Source organism: Rhinatrema bivittatum, chromosome 15 (assembly GCF_901001135.1).
Source record: "Rhinatrema bivittatum chromosome 15, aRhiBiv1.1, whole genome shotgun sequence".
Taxonomy (NCBI): Eukaryota; Metazoa; Chordata; class Amphibia; order Gymnophiona; family Rhinatrematidae; genus Rhinatrema; species Rhinatrema bivittatum.
In genome coordinates, this window is record NC_042629.1 from 80008286 (window position 1) to 80029706 (window position 21421).

Sequence of the window (21421 nt, forward strand, 5' to 3'; positions counted from 1 at the left end):
TGCATAAAGCCTATTTGGCTAAGAAGACGTCAGCAGGGCATAATAAAGAATTGAAGGGGACTTTGCCCAGCCCAAGCTTCACGATGTAGCCCCTCGGGGGGGGGGGGGGGGAAGAGGGGTGTTCTGATGGCTTACATCTTGCCATTAAGTGCAAGCAGGGCACAGTCTCGGACATGGAGAACTCTGAAGGATCCGGGAAGGATATGGTAAACCCAGTTCCAAATCTCCCAGCTGAAGGAGATGGGGATGAAGACCCCACCTGGAGGAAGGGGAGATACCTGTAATGGAAAGTAAGGATCCTAGGATGGTCTGCCTTTTCTGCAAAGATGAATTTCATATTATGATTGCACAGGTTCTCAAGGAACTGAGGATAAAAGACTGTGGTGGAATCAGAACATGAGGATGAGATCCCATCATGGAAAGACATCCCAAGACTTTCCATTTTCATCGCACAATGAAAAAGCTAGTTTTTAGGGGGCGAGATACTCTCAAAGCAAGCTTAACAGTTCTCAGGGCTATGGCAAAGCTTTACCCGCTGCCAGAGGAGGCTTTGGAGTTGCTGAAATTACCTAACATGGATACTTTGGTATCAGCGGTGACCAGGATAATGACCATTCTGGTGGTGGGCTGGGTAGCAAGATGGAAATTCATTGGACGCGTATTTTTGAAGTGTTGGAATTTGGTGTGGCTGCTTTTAGCAGTTTTATGGCACGAACCTGTCTGAATTGGATTCAGTTGGACAGGGGGCTGCTCTGTCTATTAAAGAGACAGAGAGGTTGGAGTTAGGTTTGGCTTTTATTGCTGATGCCCTATATGATGTGCTGCACATGTCAGCCCAGAATATATCTCGGCTATTTCAGCCAGGCGTTTACTCTGGCTTCATAACTGGTCGGCAGATGTCTGTTCCAATATCAGCTTGGCACTCTCCCCTTCATGGGTAAGCTCGTTTCAGGAGGGATTGGAGTAGTTGGTTAAACATCTGGGGGAATCCAAAGGACACAAGTTACCCAAGCATAAACACAAAGGAGTCCGTAAAACGTTTCTCAGCAAGCAGAAGTACTGGGAAGTGAATCATTATCGACTGGAAGAGGGGCTACATCGCAGCATCAGTTTTCTGGCAAATCTTAATCCTTTCAGGGGTCCAGAAAGCCGGCCTGAGAAGGAACAGGTTCTGGATCCAGTGGATCGAAGAGACCATAAGGAAATGAGGCTGGCTCGTTCTTCGAGCATGTGCACTGGGGGTCATTTGACCCTCTTTTGCAAATAATAGGCCAAATAACGTCAGAACAATGGGTCCTCTCTGTGATAAAAGGTTACGCCTTAGATGTTGCTTGTCTGCTTCACAAAGCCATTTTGGTCTTCCCATGTGCTTCTGAGATCAAGCGAACCATGTTTCAAGACAGGCTGCAACACCTTTTGAAGTTGAAGGCAGTAGTTCCCATTCCTAAAGAGGAAAGAGGTCAAGGGAGATACTACATTTATTTTGTGGTTCCCAAAAAGGAAGGCATATTCTGTCCCATTCTAAATCTAAAAAAAGGAGATCGCAGCTTTACGGTCCCGTGTTTTCACATAGAGACACTCCACTCCATCATCGCTGCAGTCAGGACAGGAGAGTTTTGAGGTCTCTGGATTTTACAGAAGTCTATCTGTATATTACATTTTGGGACGAGCATTAAAGGTTTCTCAGGTTCACTGTATTGGGGGAATATTATCAATTTCAAGCTCTATCTTTTGGCCTTGCCACAGCACCTTGCACTTTACTAAAGTGATGGTGGTTATTGTGGTGACTCTCCACAGGGAAGGTATTCTGGTTCATCCATATGTGGACGACTGGCTGATTCAGGCAGTCGAGAGACAGCTGTCTTTAGTTGGTGAAGCGAGTATTGCAGTTCCTGGATTAGATTGTCAATATGGTAAAGAGTCACCTAGTTCCATCCCAGTCTCTAAAGTAGCTAGGAGCTGAAACGAGCTTACCCATGAAGGGGGAGAGTGCCAAGCTGATATTGGAACAGACATCTGCCGACCAGTTATGAAGCCAGAGTAAATGCCTGGCTGAAATAGCCGAGATATATTCTAGGCTGACATGTGCAGCACATAAGAACACAAGAACATAAGAAAATGCCATACTGGGTCAGACCAAGGGTCCATCAAGCCCAGCATCCTGTTTCCAACAGTGGCCAATCCAGGCCACAAGAACCTGGCAAGTACCCAAAAACTAAGTCTATTCCATGTAACCATTGCTAATGGCAGTGGCTATTCTCTAGGTGAACTTAATAGCAGGTAATGGACTTCTCCTCCAAGAACTTATCCAATCCCTTTTTAAACACAGCTATACTAACTGCACTAACCACATCCTCTGGCAACAAATTCCAGAGCTTAATTGTGCGTTCAGTAAAAAAGAACTTTCTCCGATTAGTTTTAAATGTGCCCCATGCTAACTTCATGGAGTGCCCCCTAGTCTTTCTACTATCCGAAAGAGTAAATAACCAATTCACATCTACCCGTTCTAGACCTCTCATGATTTTAAACACCTTTATCATATCCCCCCTCATTCGTCTCTTCTCCAAGCTGAAAAGTCCTAACCTCTTTAGTCTTTCCTCATAGGGGAGTTGTTCCATTCCCCTTATCATTTTGGTAGCCCTTCTCTGTACCTTCTCCATCGCAATTATATCTTTTTTGAGATGCGGCGACCAGAATTGTACACAGTATTCAAGGTGCGGTCTCACCATGGAGCGATACAGAGGCATTATGACATTTTCCGTTTTATTCACCATTCCCTTTCTAATAATTCCCAACATTCTGTTTGCTTTTTTGACTGCCGCAGCACACTGAACCGACGATTTCAATGTGTTATCCACTATGACGCCTAGATCTCTTTCTTGGGTTGTAGCACCTAATATGGAACCCAACATTGTGTAATTATAGCATGGGTTATTTTTCCCTATATGCATCACCTTACACTTATCCACATTAAATTTCATCTGCCATTTTGATGCCCAATTTTCCAGTCTCACAAGGTCTTCCTGCAATTTATCAAAATCTGCTTGTGATTTAACTACTCTGAACAATTTTGTGTCATCTGCAAATTTGATTATCTCACTCGTCATGTTTCTTTCCAGATCATTTATAAATATATTGAAAAGTAAGGGTCCCAATACAGATCCCTGAGGCACTCCACTGCCCACTCCCTTCCACTGAGAATTGCTGAGGGCATCAGCAATAAAAGCCAAACCTAACTCCAACCTCTCTGTCTCTTTGATAGACAGAGCAGCCCCCTGTCCATCAACTGAATCCAATTCAGACAGGTTCGTGCCATAAAACTGCTAAAAGCAGCCACACCAAATTCCAACACTTCAAAAATACGCGTCAAATGAATTTCCATCTTGCTACCCAGCCCACCACCAGAATGGTCATTATCCTGGTCACCGCTGATACCAAGGTATCCATGTTAGGTAATTTCAGCAACTCCAAAGCCTCCTCTGGCAGCGGGTAAAGCTTTGCCATAGCCCTGAGAACTGTTAAGACCAAGGAGGGGAAAGTTTTTCTTACATTGCAGAGAATAGTAAAGTTGCAGGCTCAGATGTGGCAGTTACTTTACTTAATGAGTCCCAGAGTCAGGGATAACTTGCAAGTGCTTGGCTCCATGGTGTCTGCACTGGATCTGGTGCAGTGGGCGTTGCGCATATGCGTCCGTTGCAGAGAGCACTCCTATTGTGCTGGACCTCCAGTCAGAGGATTTTGAGCTCAGCTTGCCTCTTCCTGGAGTGGTCAGGTCAGATCTGTCCTAGTGGCTCTTGGGGATCAATTTGGAGAGAGGCGTGGGACTGGAAATTCTGGATTGGGTGGTAGTGATAACAGATGCCGGTTTGTCAGGTTAGGGTGGGTATCTGTCACGGTCAAACAGCCCAAGGACGGTGGTCCTCGGAGGAAGCATCTTAGTCCATGAACAGTTTAGAAACCAGGGTGATCCAGTTGTCATTTCACTTTTTTTTTTTTTACCACTAATTTGTGCTGAGGCAGTGAGAGTTCTCTCCAACAAGGTAAAAGTGGTGGCTTATATCAGTTGACTGGGAGGTACCAGGAGCCAGGCGGCCCCCTTAGAAGCCCAAGAGTTGTTCTGATAGGTGGAAAGCTATCTCCTGGTGCTATTGGCATCTCATGTGACAAGGACAATGTGCAGGCAGATTTTCTTAGCTGGCACATTCTAGACCCCAGAGAATAGGAATTGTTGAGTGAAGCAATGTCCCTCATCCAAGAAAGGTGGGGGAGGCAACAGATGGACCTGATGGCTTCAAGTGCAAATGCCTAGGCTCAACAATTCTTCAGCCACTGACAGGAAATGGGGATAGAAGGTCTCAATGTTCTTTCCCATCCCTGGCCTTGGGGGCTCCTTCTCTATGTTTTTCCCCCTTGGCCACTCATAGGCAGGGTCCTGAAGCATATACAGTCCCATCATGGAAAGGTGATTTTGGTGGCTCCAGAATGGCCGCGGAGACCATGGTATGCGGATCTCATAAATCTTTCAATGGATGGGCCACTGTGACTCGGGCATCTACCCAGGTTATTGCGTCAAGGTTCAATCTTCTTGAATTGGGCGGATCGCTTTTGTCTCGCAGCTTGGCTTTTGAGTAGATGGTTGAGATTACGTGGTTATTCAGAGGAAGTCATCACTGCTTTGTTGTGGGCAAGAAAGCCTTCCACATCCCTTGCTTATGTGAGAGTGTGGAGGGTTTTCGAGGCTTGTTGCCTTGAAGAAGAGGTAGCGTCTCACCATGCCTCGGTTCCGCAGATACTTTTGTTTTTGCAGAAGGGTCTAGACTTGAATTCTATTTGAGAGCATGTAGCAGCTTTGGCTTCTTTCAGGAAGTGATTCCAAAAATTCTTTCTGGAATCGTATTTAGACATTGTGCATTTTCTCAAAGGGATGAAGCATTTGCATCTGCCAATTAGGCAAGTGATGCCTCCATGGAACCTCAATTTAGTCTTGAGAGCATTGTGTAAACCATAATTTGAACTGTTAAGGAGAGCGTCTTTGAAGGACTTGACTTTGAAAGCAGTCTTTTTGGTGGCCATCTGTTCGGCGCAGTGTATATCCAAGTTACAAGCATTGTCCTGTATTGACTCTTTCCTAAAGTTTATGGAAAAGGGGGTTACTATGCTCACAGTTACGTCTTTCTTGCCGAAAATGGTTTCTGCTTTTCATTTGAGTCAAACTGTTGAACTGCCCTCCTTTAATGATGTGTACTCGTCTTCCCTGCACATCTACAGAATGTGAGGAGAATCTTATGTTATTTGAAGGTCACTAATGGTTTCAGGAAGATGGATCATCTATTTGTACTCTTTGCGGGTCGCAACAAAGGGGAGAAGGCTTCTATTTCTCATTGGATATAGGGGGCCATTACCTGGTCTTACATATTGAAAGGTAACCCGGTTCCTGGCAGCCTCAGAGCTCATTCCACTTGGGCACAGGCAGCGTCTTGGGCTGAATGTCAGCATGTATCACTACAGGAGTTGTGCACAATGGTGATATGGTCATCACTGCACACTTTTACCAAGCATTATCAGCTGGATGTTTGTGCACCGAAGATAGCCAGTTTTGGAGAAAGTATTTTATGAGCTGGTCTTTCGGGTTCCTGTCCAGTTTAGGGGAACTTGGGTTCATCCCATGCATCTGGACTGATATGTGGAACGATCAGGAAAGGAAAATTAGGAACAAAAATTAGCAGGTAAGAACCACAGTCCCACTGATCAGTCCAGAGCACCAACCCAGGCTTGCATATGACCACTCGTTTCTGGTTTGTATATAGAAGTCATTTTCTTCCATGGGCTGGAGGATTTTTTTCAGTTTCTGCACTTTTTCTCTTCTCCTTCTGAGGAGGGATAATAGAACAAGTGCTTGTTTAAGTGTAGTTTCAGTAGTTACGGTTCTACTTGTTATCTTGGCTTGAGAACAGGTCATACTGAGCAACTGCAGGTGGTGCACTGGCTGATATACAGTCTCCATCCGCTGGTAGGGGAGAAAAACCCATGCGTCTGGCCTGAAAATTAGCAGGTAAAAACTCATCGTCCTATAGCTATGAGAAAGTATTTCAAATGAGGAAATTGCATTTGGCATTGATTTACTGATACAATATGTAGTCATTTGCCCACAAAGGGCTTTAAACTGTCTTCATACAGTGCATTGGACGTTATAATCATTTACAATCACATCTACTTCCATTCTAATGCCATTTTTTAGCTTGTCTTGTTGTTTTCTAGGAGGCAATATGCCCAGTAAAAAGGGCATATTGTTCCACTGAAGCAGGCACCAAGGTGCCAAAAACGTCGCTGTTAGGATCTTTTTAAAGGAGCTGATATAGCAGTTTTTTAAAGATAAGTTAAGAACATAAAAACATGCCATTCTGGGTCAGACGAAGGGTCCATCAAGCCCAGCATCCTGTTTCCAACAGTGCCCAATCCAGGCCATAAGAAACTGGCAAGTACCCAAAAACTAAGTCTATTCTATGTTACCATTGCTAGTAATAGCAGCGGCTATTCTCTAAGTCAACTTAATTAATAGCAGGTAATGGACTTCTCCAAGAACTTATCCAATCCTTTTTTAAACACAGCTACACTAACTGCACTAACCACATCCCCAGCAATAAATTTCAGAGTTTAATTGTACATTGAGTGAAAAAGAACTTTCTCTGATTAGTTTTAAATGTGCTACTTGCTAACTTCATGGAGTGTCCCCTAGTCCTTCTATTATCCGAAAGAATAAATAATCAATTCACATCTACCTCTCATTATCTTAAAGACCTCTATCATATCCCCCCTCAGCCGTCTCTTCTCTGAGCTGAACAGCCCTAACCTCTTCAGCCTTTCCTCATAGGGGAGCTGTTCCATTCCCTTTATCATTTTGGTGGCCCTTCTCTGTGCCTTCTCCATCACAACTATATCTTTTTTGAGATGTGGCGACCAGAATTGTACATAGTACTCAAGGTGCGGCCTCACCATGAAGCGATACAGAGTCATTATGACATTTTCCGTTCTATTAACCATTCCCTTCCTAATAATTCCTAACATTCTGTTTGCTTTTTTGACTGCTGCAGCACACTAAGCCGACGATTTTAAAGTATTATGCACTATGATGCCTAGATCTTTTTCCTGGGTGGTAGCTCCTAATATAGAACCTAACATCGTGCAACTACAGCAAGGACTATTTTTCCCTATATGCAACACCTTGCACTTGTCCACATTAAATTTCATCTGCAATTTGGATGCCCAATCTTCCAGTCTTGCAAGGTCCTCCTGTAATGTATCACAATCCGCTTGTGATTTAAATACTCTAAATAATTTGGTATCATCTGCAAATTTTATTACCTTACTCGTCGTATTCCTTTCCATATCATTTATATATATATTGAAAAGCACCGGTCCAAGTACAGATCCCTGAGGCAGTCCACTGGTTACCCTTTTCCACTGAGAAAACTGACCATTTAATCCTACTCTCTGTTTCCTGTCTTTCAACCAGTTTGTAATCCACGAAAGGACATTGCCTCCTATCCCATAACTTTTTAGTTTCCTTAGAAGCCTCTCATGAGGGACTTTACCAAACGCCTTCTGAAAATCCAAATGCACTACATCTTCTGGTTCACCTTTATCCACATGTTTATTAACCCCTTCAAAAAAATGAAACAGATTTATTAGGCAAGACTTCCCTTGGGTAAATTCATGTTGACTGTGTTCCATTAAATCATGTCTTTCTATATGCTCTACGATTTTGATCTTGAGAATAGTTTCCACTATTTTTCCCGGCACTGAAGTCAGGCTCACTGGTCTATAGTTACCCGGATCACCCCTGGAGCCCTTTTTAAATATTGGGGTTACATTGGTCACCTTCCAGTCTTCAGGTACAATAGATGATTTTAATGATAGGTTACAAATTTTAACAGATCTGAAATTTCATTTTTGAGCTTCTTTAGAACCCTGGGATGCATACCATCCGGTCCAGGTGATTTGCTACTCTTTAGATTGTCAATCTGGCCTACTACATCTTCCAGGTTCACAGTGATTTGGTTCAGTTCGTCTGACTCATCACCCCTGAAAACCATCTCTGGAATTGGTATCTCCCCAACATCCTCATTAGTAAACAAAGAAGCAAAGAATTCATTTAGTTTTTCTGCAATGGCCTTATCTTCCCTAAGAGCCCCTTTAACCCCTCGGTCATCTAACGGTCCAACCGACTCCCTCCCAGGTTTCTTGCTTTGGATATATTTTAAAAAGTTTTTATTATGAGTTTTTGCCTCTATGGCCAACTTCATTTCAAGTTTTTCTCTCTCTTTTTAAAATAGCATTGCAATAAAGTGAACATATAGAGAGGGGTGGAATTAAAGGTGATTGTAAATGATTATAAACTCCAATGCACTGTATGACTACAGTTTAAAGCCCATTGAGGGCAAAAGACTGCAGATTGCATTTGGCATTGTTTATATGTTGTGAGCTTCATTGCATTCACCTTGTTTATGTATCTTGTTCTTCAATCTTGTGAATATAGCATGACAACAACTGTAATTTTATTAAAAAGATCACCTGGTGCCCAGCTCCAAAATTTATTCCTTACCTGTGGATCAAGCTCTTTCCTAAAAAGTGAATGCTGAGTAATGTAAAAGGTAATGAACATGTTGGGGGTTTCTAGTAGAAAGCATTTGAGATGACTGCTCTCGTATAAAAAGGATAGGAGCCATGTTCATGGGCTACTTGCTAACAATGATCCCTCTTGTGTGTGTATGGACTGGATACTGACCGTGCCATAAGTTTGTGAAGTTCCTGCTTGTGCTGCTGGTCTTCAGCTGCGATGGCATGCTGTGCCTGCTGTTGCATTGTTTGCACAAAATGCTGCATGTGCTGGAATGCATCAATCTGTAATTTAACAGGAATTTATTTATTTGTTTATTTAAAAGTTCTTTTATACAGTCTATAAGGCCAGCCATGCTAGGCAGTTAACAGCAGAACATAAAAAATAAATTTATCAGGAAATGCAACTGAAATGCAATATCAAGCAAGTTGACTCAACTTGTTCAAATAAAACAAGATTTACTAGAACAGTCTCTCAGTCCATCTGTTTCACAGCCCTACACTCTCTTTGTATCCTTGTTTCCTCTGCCTCTATGATCTCTACCACATAAGGAGATTCTTCCAACTCTTATTATTATTATTATTTATTATTATTTTTTTATATACAGACATTCGATCTGAGATATCACATGGGTTTACATTCAGGTACTGTAGGTATTTCCCTGTCCCCAGAGGGCTTACAATCTAAGTTTGTACCTGAGGCAATGGAGGGTAAAGTGACTTGCCCAAGGTCACAAGGAGCGACAGCAGGACTCGAACCCTGGTCTCCTGGCTCATAGCCACTGCTCTAACCACTAGGCTATTCCTCCTCCCTCAACTCTTAACAGTAACTGTCTCATACAAAAGAGGGACATTTTTGATATTAGAATGGAATGAAGGATATGAGGCAAGCATTATTTTCAGTGTCCTACACAGGCTCTCTCTATGGAGCCGGAGAGACTCCTGCACTTCCAGGAGTCGGGAGGCATCTGCTGCACATGCACTTTCCCAATACTCTCCTGAGCTCAATCTGCAAACCTTCATAAACACAATAATAAAAGCGGGCTATTTCAAACTACAAGTCCTCAAAAAAATCAAACCCCTACTACACACACAAGACTATCGGTCAATACTCCAGGCCCTCATCCTATCTAAACTTGACTATTGTAACTCCATTCTCCTCGGACTCCCTGCCTCCACCCTCAAGCCACTCCAGCTACTGCAAAATGCGACAGCCAGATCCCTCACAAACAGCAAGCGTTCCACTCACATCACCCCCCATACTGAAAGACCTCCACTGGCTCCCCATAACCCACAGAGTTCAATATAAAACCCTCACTCTCATGCACAAATCCCTCAACAACACCACCCTTCTTCCATACAACTCTCAAAGAAACCTACGTTCTAAAAACACTGGACTCCTAACCGTCCCTTCTATCAAACAGGCTCACCTCACCTCTACGTGAGAACGCGCAATTTCCATAGCAGGTCCCACACTGTGGAACAAACTACCAGCAAAACTCAGAACGGAACCTTCATCACAGAACTTCAAGAAAGCGCTAAAAACCTGGCTTTTCCGCAAAGCGTATCCTGACAACAATTAACCCACACTACTGGGCTCCTACCCCAAGCAACCAGCCCTCTAACCCCCTCACTTAACCCACCAGGAGAACCCCTTAACACCACCAACAAAGGTTCCCTCAATCTTGAAAACATCAGCTATTACAACGATAATGCCAAGAAACTAAATAGCGTTTGTCAGTCAATGTTTTGTTAAAATGTTATAACTGTTAAACTTTTCACTTAAATGTAAGCTTCACAATGTTACAATGTAAAGATAATATGACCGCTGTCACATTGTCACTCAAGTTCTCATGTAAACCGATGTGATACACAAGTTTGAATGTCGGTATATAAAAACAAACAAATAAATAAAACAATTAAAAAATAAATAAAATAAATAAATATTGGAAGAACTTTAACTGGGGAGAACAGACGAACCAATTTGATCTCTACCTGCTGAACTCTAATATTGCACTGTGTTACTATGACTTAGGATCCGCATTAGTTGGGCTCTGGAAAGGCCAGAGGCTTGTGGTCCCTGGCCAAGGACTGTTACTGTGATGGCAGGGAGATATAAAAATAGAGGGAAAAAAACCAGGCTTATGGAACCACAGTCCAATAGAGTTAGTTCCAATTGAGCTGAAAGTCCAAATGAGCAGAAGGAAACTACCGGGACAAAAAAAAGAAACCCACAAATTATTATTTTTTTTTTTATCACGCAAGTACGTAGCAATTCTTGCTATGCAAAACTGTTAGTAACTCTCAAAGATGTATTAATGCTGCTTATAAGCAGAAAAGAAGGAAAATAAATGCAATTGCAAGCTGCAGCAGAGATAATAAAGAGCTGAAAGGGAAGTGTGGCTTTGGGCAGCCTGACATCTACTACTGTTCTTTTATTAATCCTTCCTATAAAGCTTTTTTTTTTTTTTACTCATTCCAAATAAAATGGTCAACTACAATGTTAGCAGTATTTTTCCTGTTTTATCTTACAAATATCGATAAGGTAAAGGAATAAACTCGGTGCCTGACAGCAGAATGCATTTCCTTCTAGAACTTTGCTTGCTAGATTCTCAAATGTATTATTTCATTCCTTCATATATTTCTCCTGTTCTCGGGCACAGCAAGGCATTCTCAGAACAGAATCTGAACCCACAGAACATTCCCCAGTCTAGATTCTATCTGAAGTAATAACTCATTACCTTACGGGCACTCTTCCACATGTGCTTCATGTATGCATAGGTGACTTGAGGGTGAACCATTGGTAGGGGATGATCAAGCTGCCGAGATGGATCTACTCCCAGAAGCAGGACAAGGGTTTTGTGAGCCAAAGCCTCAAAAAAAGCGCAATCAGAAAACAAGTTACAGCACCAGTTGGTTTAGTCTCCTCAGTCCACTGCCTAACCCAGGTGCTCTGGCCGACAGACAGTGGATATTTGGGCAGGCCATCTCTGACTATCCATCCCAAGTCAGATAAGGATCATAACAGCCATCTAGTCTGCTCATTTTCCCCTTCCCTCGCAATACGCAGACCCAATCCGATTTCTGGCTTTATACTTGCTTCCCTGCAATTACGAATACTCTGTTTCTCCCAGGCTTTTTTTGAATTCTAGTAGTGGAGAAACTACGTACCTGATAATTTTGTTTTCCTTAGTGTAGACAGACAGACTCAGGACCAATGGATTATGCTCCCCTGCCAGCAGATGGAGGAGGAGTAAGGCTGATGTCACGGCATATATACCCTTGCCAAGACCTCATCCTCCAGTATTCTCTTCAAAAGCCACAGAGGACATACTAGTGAAAGGTCTTGATTAAAATTATGATTAAAAATAGATAACTGTAACTGTACTCAACCAACCATAAACATTGAACTCCAGTAAGAATACAGGTACCCTAATCTAGGGACTGGATGAACGCAAACATAATCCCTTGGATTTGAGAACCACTCCATGTAAGAAGCTGTGGAACAGTCCTTGGGCAGCCAAGGACGGGACGCTGAGTCCATCTGTCTACACTAAGGAAAACAAAATTATCAGGTAAGTGATTTCTCCAGTTCCCAGCATGTAGCAGATGGACTCAGGACCAATGGGATGTACAAAAGCTACTTCCAATCAGGGCGGGAGGCTGCCCACGATCCGGTTAACACCATCCATGCAAAAGCTGTGTCCTCTCGGGCCTGTACGTTCAGGCAATAAAACCTGGAGAAGGTGTACAAGGAGGACCATATCGCCACTCGGTAGATATCGATGGGCGATAACAGTCTAACTTCCTCCCATAAGACCACCTGAGCCCTAATGGAATGAGCTCTAACCTGAGAAGGTAATGGCTTTCCAGCCTCCACATAGGGTCCTATGACCACCTCCTTAATCCAGCGGGCACTCTTCCACATGTGTTTCATGTATGCAAAGGTCACTTGAGGGTGAACCACCTGCCTCCTTCCACCGTGAAGAACAAACAGGCGGTCCCATCTTTCGGATCAGTTCTCAGACTTCCAGATACTGCACTAGGAGTCTCTCGACATTCAAATGACAGAGGACACAATGTTCCTCCGCATCCTTGAGTTTATCTAGGGATGGTAATGAAATGGAATAATTCAAATGAAACTCTGATACTACCTTGGGCAAGAAGGATGGAACCATACGTAGCTGTAATGCCCCTGGAAGTAATCCGGAGTAATGGCTCCTGGCATGACAATGTCTGCAATTCAGAGATGCGACGCACCGAGCATATAGCCACCAGGAATACCTTTTTCAAAGTCAATAAACACAAGGAAAGTCTGCGAGGTGGTCAAAAGGAAGGACCTGCCAAAAAATCCAGTATAAAATTGATTCCACAATGGAACTGGCAAGCAGAAGGTGCTTCAATCCTTTCAGAAAATGGTTCACGTCAGGATGAGTCAACAGGGAGGCCCCATTTGCCTCACCCCTGAAGCAGGAGAGAGCAGTTACCTGCACTTTCAAGGAGTTAAGGGCCAAACCTTTATTCAAACCATCCTGCAAAAATTCCAGGATAGATGGTATTTTGACCGTCTGAGGGAGGACACCGTGCTCTTCGCAGCAGACCTCAAATACTCTACGGACCAGCACGTACACTAGGGATATGGAGAATTTCCGAGCGTGGAGCAAGGTGACAATTACTGCTACAGAATATTTCCACTTCATCAAGCGAGCCCTCTTAAGGGCCAGATCATAAGACAGAATCAAGTCGTATCCTTGTGAAGGACTGGTTGATGCTGCAATAGGTCCCTGTGCGAAGGGAGGTGCAGGAGGTTTTCCACCAGGAGACTCCGCATGACTGCATACCACAGACGCCTGGGCCAATCTGGAGCTACTGGTATTAGTCCCCTGTAGTGCTCGATTCTGCAAATGACTCTGCCCAGAAGGGGCCATGGAAGGAAAGCGTATAGCTACTTGTCTTCCAGCCAGATCTGGATTAGACTGTCGATTCCCAAGGACAGCGAATCTCTTTTGCGACTGAAGAATCGAGGAGCCTTCGCATTGTGAGATGCAGCCTGCAGATCGATTGATGGGGGGCCCCAGTGATCTATTATCAGTTGAAAAGCTTTGGTTGACAACCCTTACTCTTCTGGATCCAGACTTTCCCTGTTTAGAAAGTCTTCTCTGACATTGTTTCTTCCTGCGATGTGGGAGGCTGAGATGTATTTCCGCCCACTCCATAAGGAGATCTATCTCCTGTGATGCCTGCTGGCTCTTGGTTCCTCCCTGGCAGTTGATGTAGGCTACCGTTGTTGCGTTGTCCAACATCACACGGACTGCTTGAACCTGGAATCTGTGGCTGAACTGTAAACATGCCAATATGACTGCCCGAGCTTCCAGGTGATTGATGTTCCAGAGGGCCTCTTCTTCCATCCAACGTCCCTGGGCCATCAGCTCCTGACAGTGAGTTCCCCAGCCCTGGTGACTTGCATCAGTCGTGAGAACTAGCCAGTTTGGGGAGGACAGGGACACACCCCTGCTCAGCTTCCTGCAACCACCACTGGAGTCGAGAACATACTTCCATCTGTAAGCGGAGATGAACCATATAGTCTTGAGACTGTGGGTTCCAACGTGACAGCAGAGAGCATTGAAATGGTCACATGTGTGCCCTCGCCCACAGCACTAGTTCCAGGGTTGCCACCATCAAACCGAGGACTTGGAGGTAGCTCCACACTGTTGGGCATACCGTGTTCACCAACTGATACATCTGGCACATCAACTTCTGTATCTGTATGGTCTGAACAAAGACCTTGTTCTGCCTGGTGTCAAACCAAACTCCCAAGGACTGGGAAAGCGTCAGTTTACTCTTGGCCAGATTTACTATCCAACTGAGTTCCTGTAACATGGAGATCACCCTATTGGTCATCAGGAGGCTCTCTTCCACATCTTGGCCTGGATCAGCCAATTGTCCAAATATGGGTGCACCAGAATCCTGCCTTTCCTCAATTCTGCCGCCATGGTCACCATAATCTTGGAAAATATTCTGGGGGTGGTGGCTAGGCCAAAAGGCAGCACCTGAAACTGATAAGGTTGACCCAGTATCGCAAAACATAGGAAATGTTGGTGTTCTTGTCAGATTGGAATATGTAGATAGGCCTCAGATAGGTCCAGGGACGTTATGAACTCTCCCAATTATACAACCATTATCAAAGAATGTAAGGTCTCCATGCGAAAATGAGTCACTCGCAGGTGACGGTTGACACTCCTGAGGTCCAGGATGGGGCGAAAGGAACCTTCTTTTTTGGATACGACAAAATAAAAGGAATAGCTCCTCGTATTTTCCTGGGGTGTAGGTACTGGGATTACAGCCCTCATCCCGAGAAGCCTTAGAAGCATAATCTCCATTGCCTGCTTCTTGTGCTGGGACTGGCACAGAGACATGATGAATACGCTCCTGAGGAGGGCTGTGGAATTCCAGTGCATATCCTTCTCATATGACTTCCAGTACCCATTTGTCCGAAGTGATCTTGACCCACTGTTGATAAAACAGAGACAAATGACCTATCTCCTCTTCCTGAAGGTGGGTTGGTAAAATTTTACTGGGGGGTTCGGGACAAGCCTGAACCTGCTCCTCTCTTGGGCCGCCGGATACGAAAGGACTGAGACCTCTCAAGGGTTTGAGAATTCTAAAATGTAGAATTTCTTTCGGGACAAAAACGGTGGGAACCCCTGGAACAACCCCTTATAGGCGAGGAGTACTGCAACTGCTTTCTCTTATTCTTCTAGTAACCAGGGAACTGGAGATTTGCCCCATTTACTGGCCAGTTTTTCCAGCTCGTTCCCGAATAGGAGTGATCCTTTAAAGGACATCTTTGCGTCACCTGACCATTTCTACAGTCATAGCTGTCGTCTGGCCGCCACCACTGAGGCCACTACTGTGGCTGAAGTATGGACTAAATCAAAGCCCGCGTCTGCTAAAAAGGTAGTGGAGGGTTCCATAACCGCTCTGGAATTCAACCTCAAGTCATCCACTTCCTGAGAGAGAAGTAGACAAGAACGAGCCACCAGAGTGCAACAAGAAGCAATCTGTAACGTCATTGCTACTGCGTCAAAGGCTTATTTAAGGATAGACTCAATCCGTCTAACATGGACATCCTTTAAGGCCACTCCTCCCTCCACTGGGATAGTTGTTCGCTTAGAGACAGCACAGACCATTGCATCCACTTTAGGGAAACGCAAGTGCTCTCTTACCACCGGGTCCAGAGGGTATAGAGCTTCCAACGCTTGGCCCCCTTTAAAACTTGCTCCTGGGACATCCCATTCCAGATCAATCAACTTCTGGATCATGTCCATCACTGGAAAGTAGCAAGAAGCTGTTGGAGTCATTTTTTGTTACTTTTGCTGAGGATGTATATAGAAGATAGGCCGTATGGATTCACAGTTTTCACCAGATACAAACTAGTTTGAAGGCCACAGGCCAACCTCTGAGTGAACTCCTTTTCATTGTCTTGCACTATGAAATGTTTACAAACAGGCAAGAGTGTTTATTTAGTTATTTCACTAAGTCTATGATGAGAAAACTAGCAATTAACTTATTCTAAAGCCTGATAGATAGAATGAAGGCCACACAGCTGTGTCTGAAATCTGATAAGACCTCAGAGGGAGGGAACGCCGCTACTTTCACAAGCATTTGTAGTGTATAAGGAGAAACAGTGAGAAAGAGAGGGGAGAGAAAGTCCTGGACTTAATGGTACGGCTGATCCTTAGGAAATGTAAGCTTTTTATATCTATGTAGCAATTGTTATTATCTACCATTACTTCTTTTATATGATCTGATTTTATTTGTTCTATCCTTCTATTGCTCAAATAAACTTACTTTCTTACCTGGAACCATGATGTACTGAATCAAAGTTTGTGTGTGGCTCTTTGTGTTGGGAATTAGCTCCTGGGTTTAGGCCCCCAGGTATAATCCCAGTAATTTTGTGTGGCCATCTGTGTACGGGATATGCGCCTGGATTCAAGCCCCCAGGTATAATCCCAGTAATTGCATGTGGCTATTTGCATAGGGGATAAACTCCTGGGTTTAAGACCCCAGGTATAATCCTAGTAATTGTGTGTTTATATGAGATTACCCCCTCAGATTGGAGCCCCTGGGCAGGATACCAATGTGCACGGTCTGAACCCGTAACAGAAGCTTTCTTCAGGGAAATCAGAATGTGATTCTTCTTTGGTTCGGTCATAGAATCTGCCCCAGGAACTCCCAGTGACTTCAGGGTCTGGGAAACAAAACTGGCAATTCAGCTCTGTAAAAGAACCGAAACATGGTCCGATACGGTTCCAACCCAGGGGAGATTTTCCCATCTTCCAAGGAATCTGGGTCCTCCTCTTCGTCCAAGCCATCTGGGTCCCTACCAGAGATACCCTTGGTAAGGCAAGGCATGCCGCGGGGTCTACCAGAAGGAATGGGAGAGGGCGGGGTCACTGGCTGAGGTTCCATCTGGACAGGGCAAATGAGGCATCAGACTGCACCTGTACGAAGGCTTGTAATCCCTGGAAAACTCTACCCAAGAAAAGGCAGCTGGGTCCATGCCTAGGGTCCAGCTGAATTTCCCTCTCCCACGGATGACCCAGTCAAGGGTGTATTCAGATATAGCTTACTGCCAGTTAAGGTTGTGACCAACTCATCTGAATGGAAGAAGCTTGGCTTAGCAAAGTCCGAGGAGGCCAACTCTCCTTGAGTTTCCTCACAATGCTGACATAAGCTGAAATCCAGGTCAGGCTGTAAAGGAAAACTGGTTCTTACCTGCTAATTTTCGTTCCTGTAGTACCACAGATCAGCCCAGACTCCTGGGTTTTACCTCCCCTCCAGCAGGCGGAGACAGACCAATTTCTGTGGACTCTGTCGTATACCCCTGAGGTACCACCCAGAGTCTGTCAGTATTCAACTGTACCCAAGCAGAACAATAATAAAGATTCACACTTTACCCTGAACCACCTCCCCCTGAAGAGCAAAGAAACTGTAAACATGTAACTGAAATCAAACTATGCCCAATAATTCTGTCCCAGAATAGGGGGGCAAATGCAACCAACAGCAATAACTGAGCGGGTGGGTGGGACTCTGGGCTGATCCGTGGTACTACAGGAACGAAAATTAGCAGGTAAGAACCAATTTTCCTTTCCCTGTACGTACCCATATCAGCCCAGACTCCTGGGATGTACTCCAACTTCCCTAACCAGGGTGGGACTGCGAGAGTCCCGCTTGGAGAACACTGGCTCCGAACTCCCCAGGCTCAGGTGTCCGGACATCAAGTCTATAGTGTCTCGCGAAAGTATGAGTGGACTTCCAGGTAGCCGCCCTACAAATCTCTTGCGGCACCTGTTGACATTCAGCCCACGAAGTCGATTGCGAGCACGTAGAATGAGCTTTAAGTCCGACCAGGATCGGCAGGCCCTGTACAAGGTAAGCCGACCCAATAGCCTCCTTCAGCCAACGGGCGATAATTGCCTTGGAAGCTTTCTGACCCCTTCTGGATCCACTCCATAAGACAAAAAGATGGTCCGAAAGACTAAAACTGTTTGTGACCTCCAGGTAATGCAACAATGCCCGCTTCACATCCAGCTTTCACAAATCTCTGGCCTCTGGCGAAGAGGAATCTAGACCCGCGAATGAAGGAAGCTCCACCGACTGATTTAAATGAAAAGCAGAGACCACCTTGGGGAGAAAGGAGGGAACAGTGTGCAATGACACACCCGCTTCCATATTCCTTAAGAAAGGCTCTCTGCAAGACAATGCCTGGCGCTCCGAAATGCTCCTCGCCAATACATTAGCGACCAAAAACACAATTTTCAAAGTGAGGTCCTTCAGGGTCGCCCGCTTCAAGGGCTCAAAGGGGGCCATGCAAAGGGCGCGTAGAACCAAATTAAGTTTCCAGAAAGGGCAGGGATTTCGAACTGAGGGCGCAAGTGTTTAACCCCTCTCAAGAACCTAGCAACATCTGGATGCGAAGCTAGTGCCATCCCCTGCACTTTGCCTCGAAAACAACCTAATGCCGCTACCTGTACTCTCAGGGAATTAAAGGCTAGACCCTTGGACAAACCCTCCTGAAGAAAATCCAGAACTTCCGGGACTGAGGCCTTAGGAGGACGAATGCTAAGCTCTAAACACCAGGACTCAAACACTCCCCAAACTCTAACATAGGCTTTGGAGGTAGAGGTTTTACGGGAGTGCAAGAGCGTGGCGATAACACCTGGTGAGTAACCCCTCTTACTCAACCTTTGCCTTTCAAAAGCCATGCCGCTAGACAGAAGCGATCGACCTCTCCGAAAAAGACGGGCCCCTGACGGAGAAAAGTTGGGGACGGTGTTATTGTGCCTGGGTGAACCTCGATTCGGCGCAACACTTTTCCCACCAACGGCCACGGTGGAAAGGCGTACAACAAAACGTCCTTTGGCCAAGGCAGAACCAGAGCAGCTACTCCCTCCGCTCCCGGTTCTCGTTGCCAACTGAAGAAGCTTGGGGCTTTGGCATTTCGCTACGTCGCCATGAGGTCCATGGAGGGCTGGGTCCAACGCTTGCACAGAAGACAAAAGGCCTTGTCGGAAAGCTCCCACTTTCCCGGATCCAACTGGTTTTGACTGAGAAAGTCTGCCTGCACATTGTCCACCCTGGCGATGTGGGAGGCTGCAATCTTGTAAAGGTGCCGTTTCATCCAGGCGATCAGCAGTTGTCTCCCCGTCGCCACCAGACGGCTCCTGGTTCCTCCTTGACGAATGATGTAAGCTACCGCTGTGGCATTGTTGGACAGTATCCTCACTGACTGCCCTTCCACCAAGGGGAGAAGGGCCTATAATGCCAGCCGAACTGCTCTGGTCTCCAAACGATTGATGAACCAAGAGGATTCCTTCTTCGTCCATTGGCCCTGCACAGCTGATCCCCGACACACTGCTCCCCAGCCGGAGAGGCTGGTGTCGGTAGTGACCAAGATCCAGGTGGGAATTTCCAGGTCCATTCCCCGACGCAAGTGGTCCGGACACATCCACCAACATAGACTGTAGCACGCCAAATCAGTCAGTGGTAAACGAAGCTGGAACTGCTGGGAAAGCGGACTCCAGTGGGAGAGCAATGCAGACTGAAGAGGATGCATATGAGCAAAGGCCCACGGGGTGAGCTCAAGAGTAGAAGCCACTAACCCCAGAACCTGCAAGTAATCCCAGGCGCTGGGCCGTGGCATGGATCTGAATAAATCCACCTGGGAAACCAACTTGGAAAGCCTCTCTTCTGTAAGAAAAACCTTGCCCAAGACTGTATCGAACCTGGCCTCCAGGAACTGGGAAGGAGTCAGATGACGCATCAGGATTGACCACCCAGCCTAAGGAAGTCAATCTCTGAAGGACTTGCTGGACCGCAGCCTCGCACAGATCTTCCGACTTTGCCCGAATCAGCCAGTCGTCCAGATAGGGATGAACCAGTATGCCCTCGCGCCGAAGGGCCGCTGCCACCACCATCACCTTGGTGAAAACCCTGGGTGCTGTTGCGAGGCCGAATGGGAGAGCACAAAATGAAGTGTTGTCCGAGGATTGCGAATCGAAGGAATTTCTGGTGATCTAGATGAATGAGTATGTGTAGATAAGCTTCCGTCAGGTCCAGCGACACCAGATACTATCCCTTGTGTATGGATGCTATCACAGAGTGTAGAGTTTCCATCCGAAAACGAGGCACCTTCAACGTCCGATTGACCTGTTTCAAATCGAGAATGGGGCAAAAGGTTCCTTCCTTTTTTGGTACAATGAAATAGATGGAGTAACGCCCGCACCTGAGCTCTACGGTAGGAACCAGAATTATGGCGCCGAGATCCTGCAAACACTGCAGGGTGGCTTGTACCGCTTGCCTCTTTTGATGTATGCGCATGGGGACACCATGAAGCGGTCTTGGATCGGCCGTGCAAAATCCAAAGCGTAGCCATGTTCAATTATGTTTAGGACCCATTGATCCAATGTTACTGTGGTCCACTCCTCCAGGAATAAGGACAGCCTGCCACCGATCTTTGGAACCGAGGAGTGCACCGGCCGCACTTCATTGTGAGGGCTTGGGGCCCCCATGCGCCTGAGTGGCTCCTTTTCTGAAGGGCCGCCGGCCCCGAAAGGACTGGGTGTCCATATACTGATGGTTTGGCCCTTGACGAAACGAGGAGCCAGTGGTTTGAGAGGAGCAAAAACGTCGAGTCCCCCAAAATCTTGTTCTCTGCGGAAATGAGCCTCTCGTTCGAGGCCTGTCCTCCGGCAGCTTGTGTACCTTGTTCTTCCCCAGTGACTTGATCATATATTCCAACCGCTGTCCAAACAGCAATCTTCTCTTGAAGGGCAGAGAACCTAAATGTGCTTTGGAGGATATGTCCGCTGACCAATTCCGCAACCATAGGAGGCGATGTGCTGAGACTGCGGAGACCATCGACCTCCCCGAGGTCCTTAAAAGATCATACAGTGCATCCGCACTGTAAGCCACCGCAGCCTCCAACCTCTTAGCTTGTTGTGATTGGACATCAGTAAGCTCCACGGACTCTTGTAAATCTTGGACCCAGTGGAGACTGGCCTGCTGAGCGAAGCTGCTGCAGATCGCAGCCCGTACCCCGAGAGCTGATACCTCGAAACTCTTCTTGAGATGTACCTCCAACTTGCGGTCCTGCAAGTCCTTCAAAGCTGTAGCCCCCCATCATTGGAATAGTCGACCTCTTCGTCACCGCTGATACAGCAGCGTCCACCTTAGGCACCCTGAGAAGATCCAGCGTGTCCTCTGGGAGTGGATACAATTTATCCATGGCTCTACTAACCTT

At 45.7% G+C, this 21421-nt stretch overlaps 1 protein-coding gene across 8 annotated transcripts in view; it reads right to left on the reverse strand.

The window, feature by feature from the left end:
• Nucleotides 1-21421, reverse strand: part of MTOR (mechanistic target of rapamycin kinase) — a 284248-nt gene that overhangs the window by 104515 nt on the left and 158312 nt on the right. For 7 of the 8 annotated variants that reach the window (XM_029578927.1, XM_029578922.1, XM_029578921.1 and 4 more), the window contains 2 exons: nucleotides 11358-11489; nucleotides 8786-8901 (listed from right to left, as the gene is read on the reverse strand). In XM_029578927.1, the coding sequence (XP_029434787.1) occupies nucleotides 8786-8901; nucleotides 11358-11489 (248 nt within the window). The remainder of the gene's footprint in view (nucleotides 1-8785; nucleotides 8902-11357; nucleotides 11490-21421) is intronic. The other variant, XM_029578924.1, reaches the window with a different exon arrangement.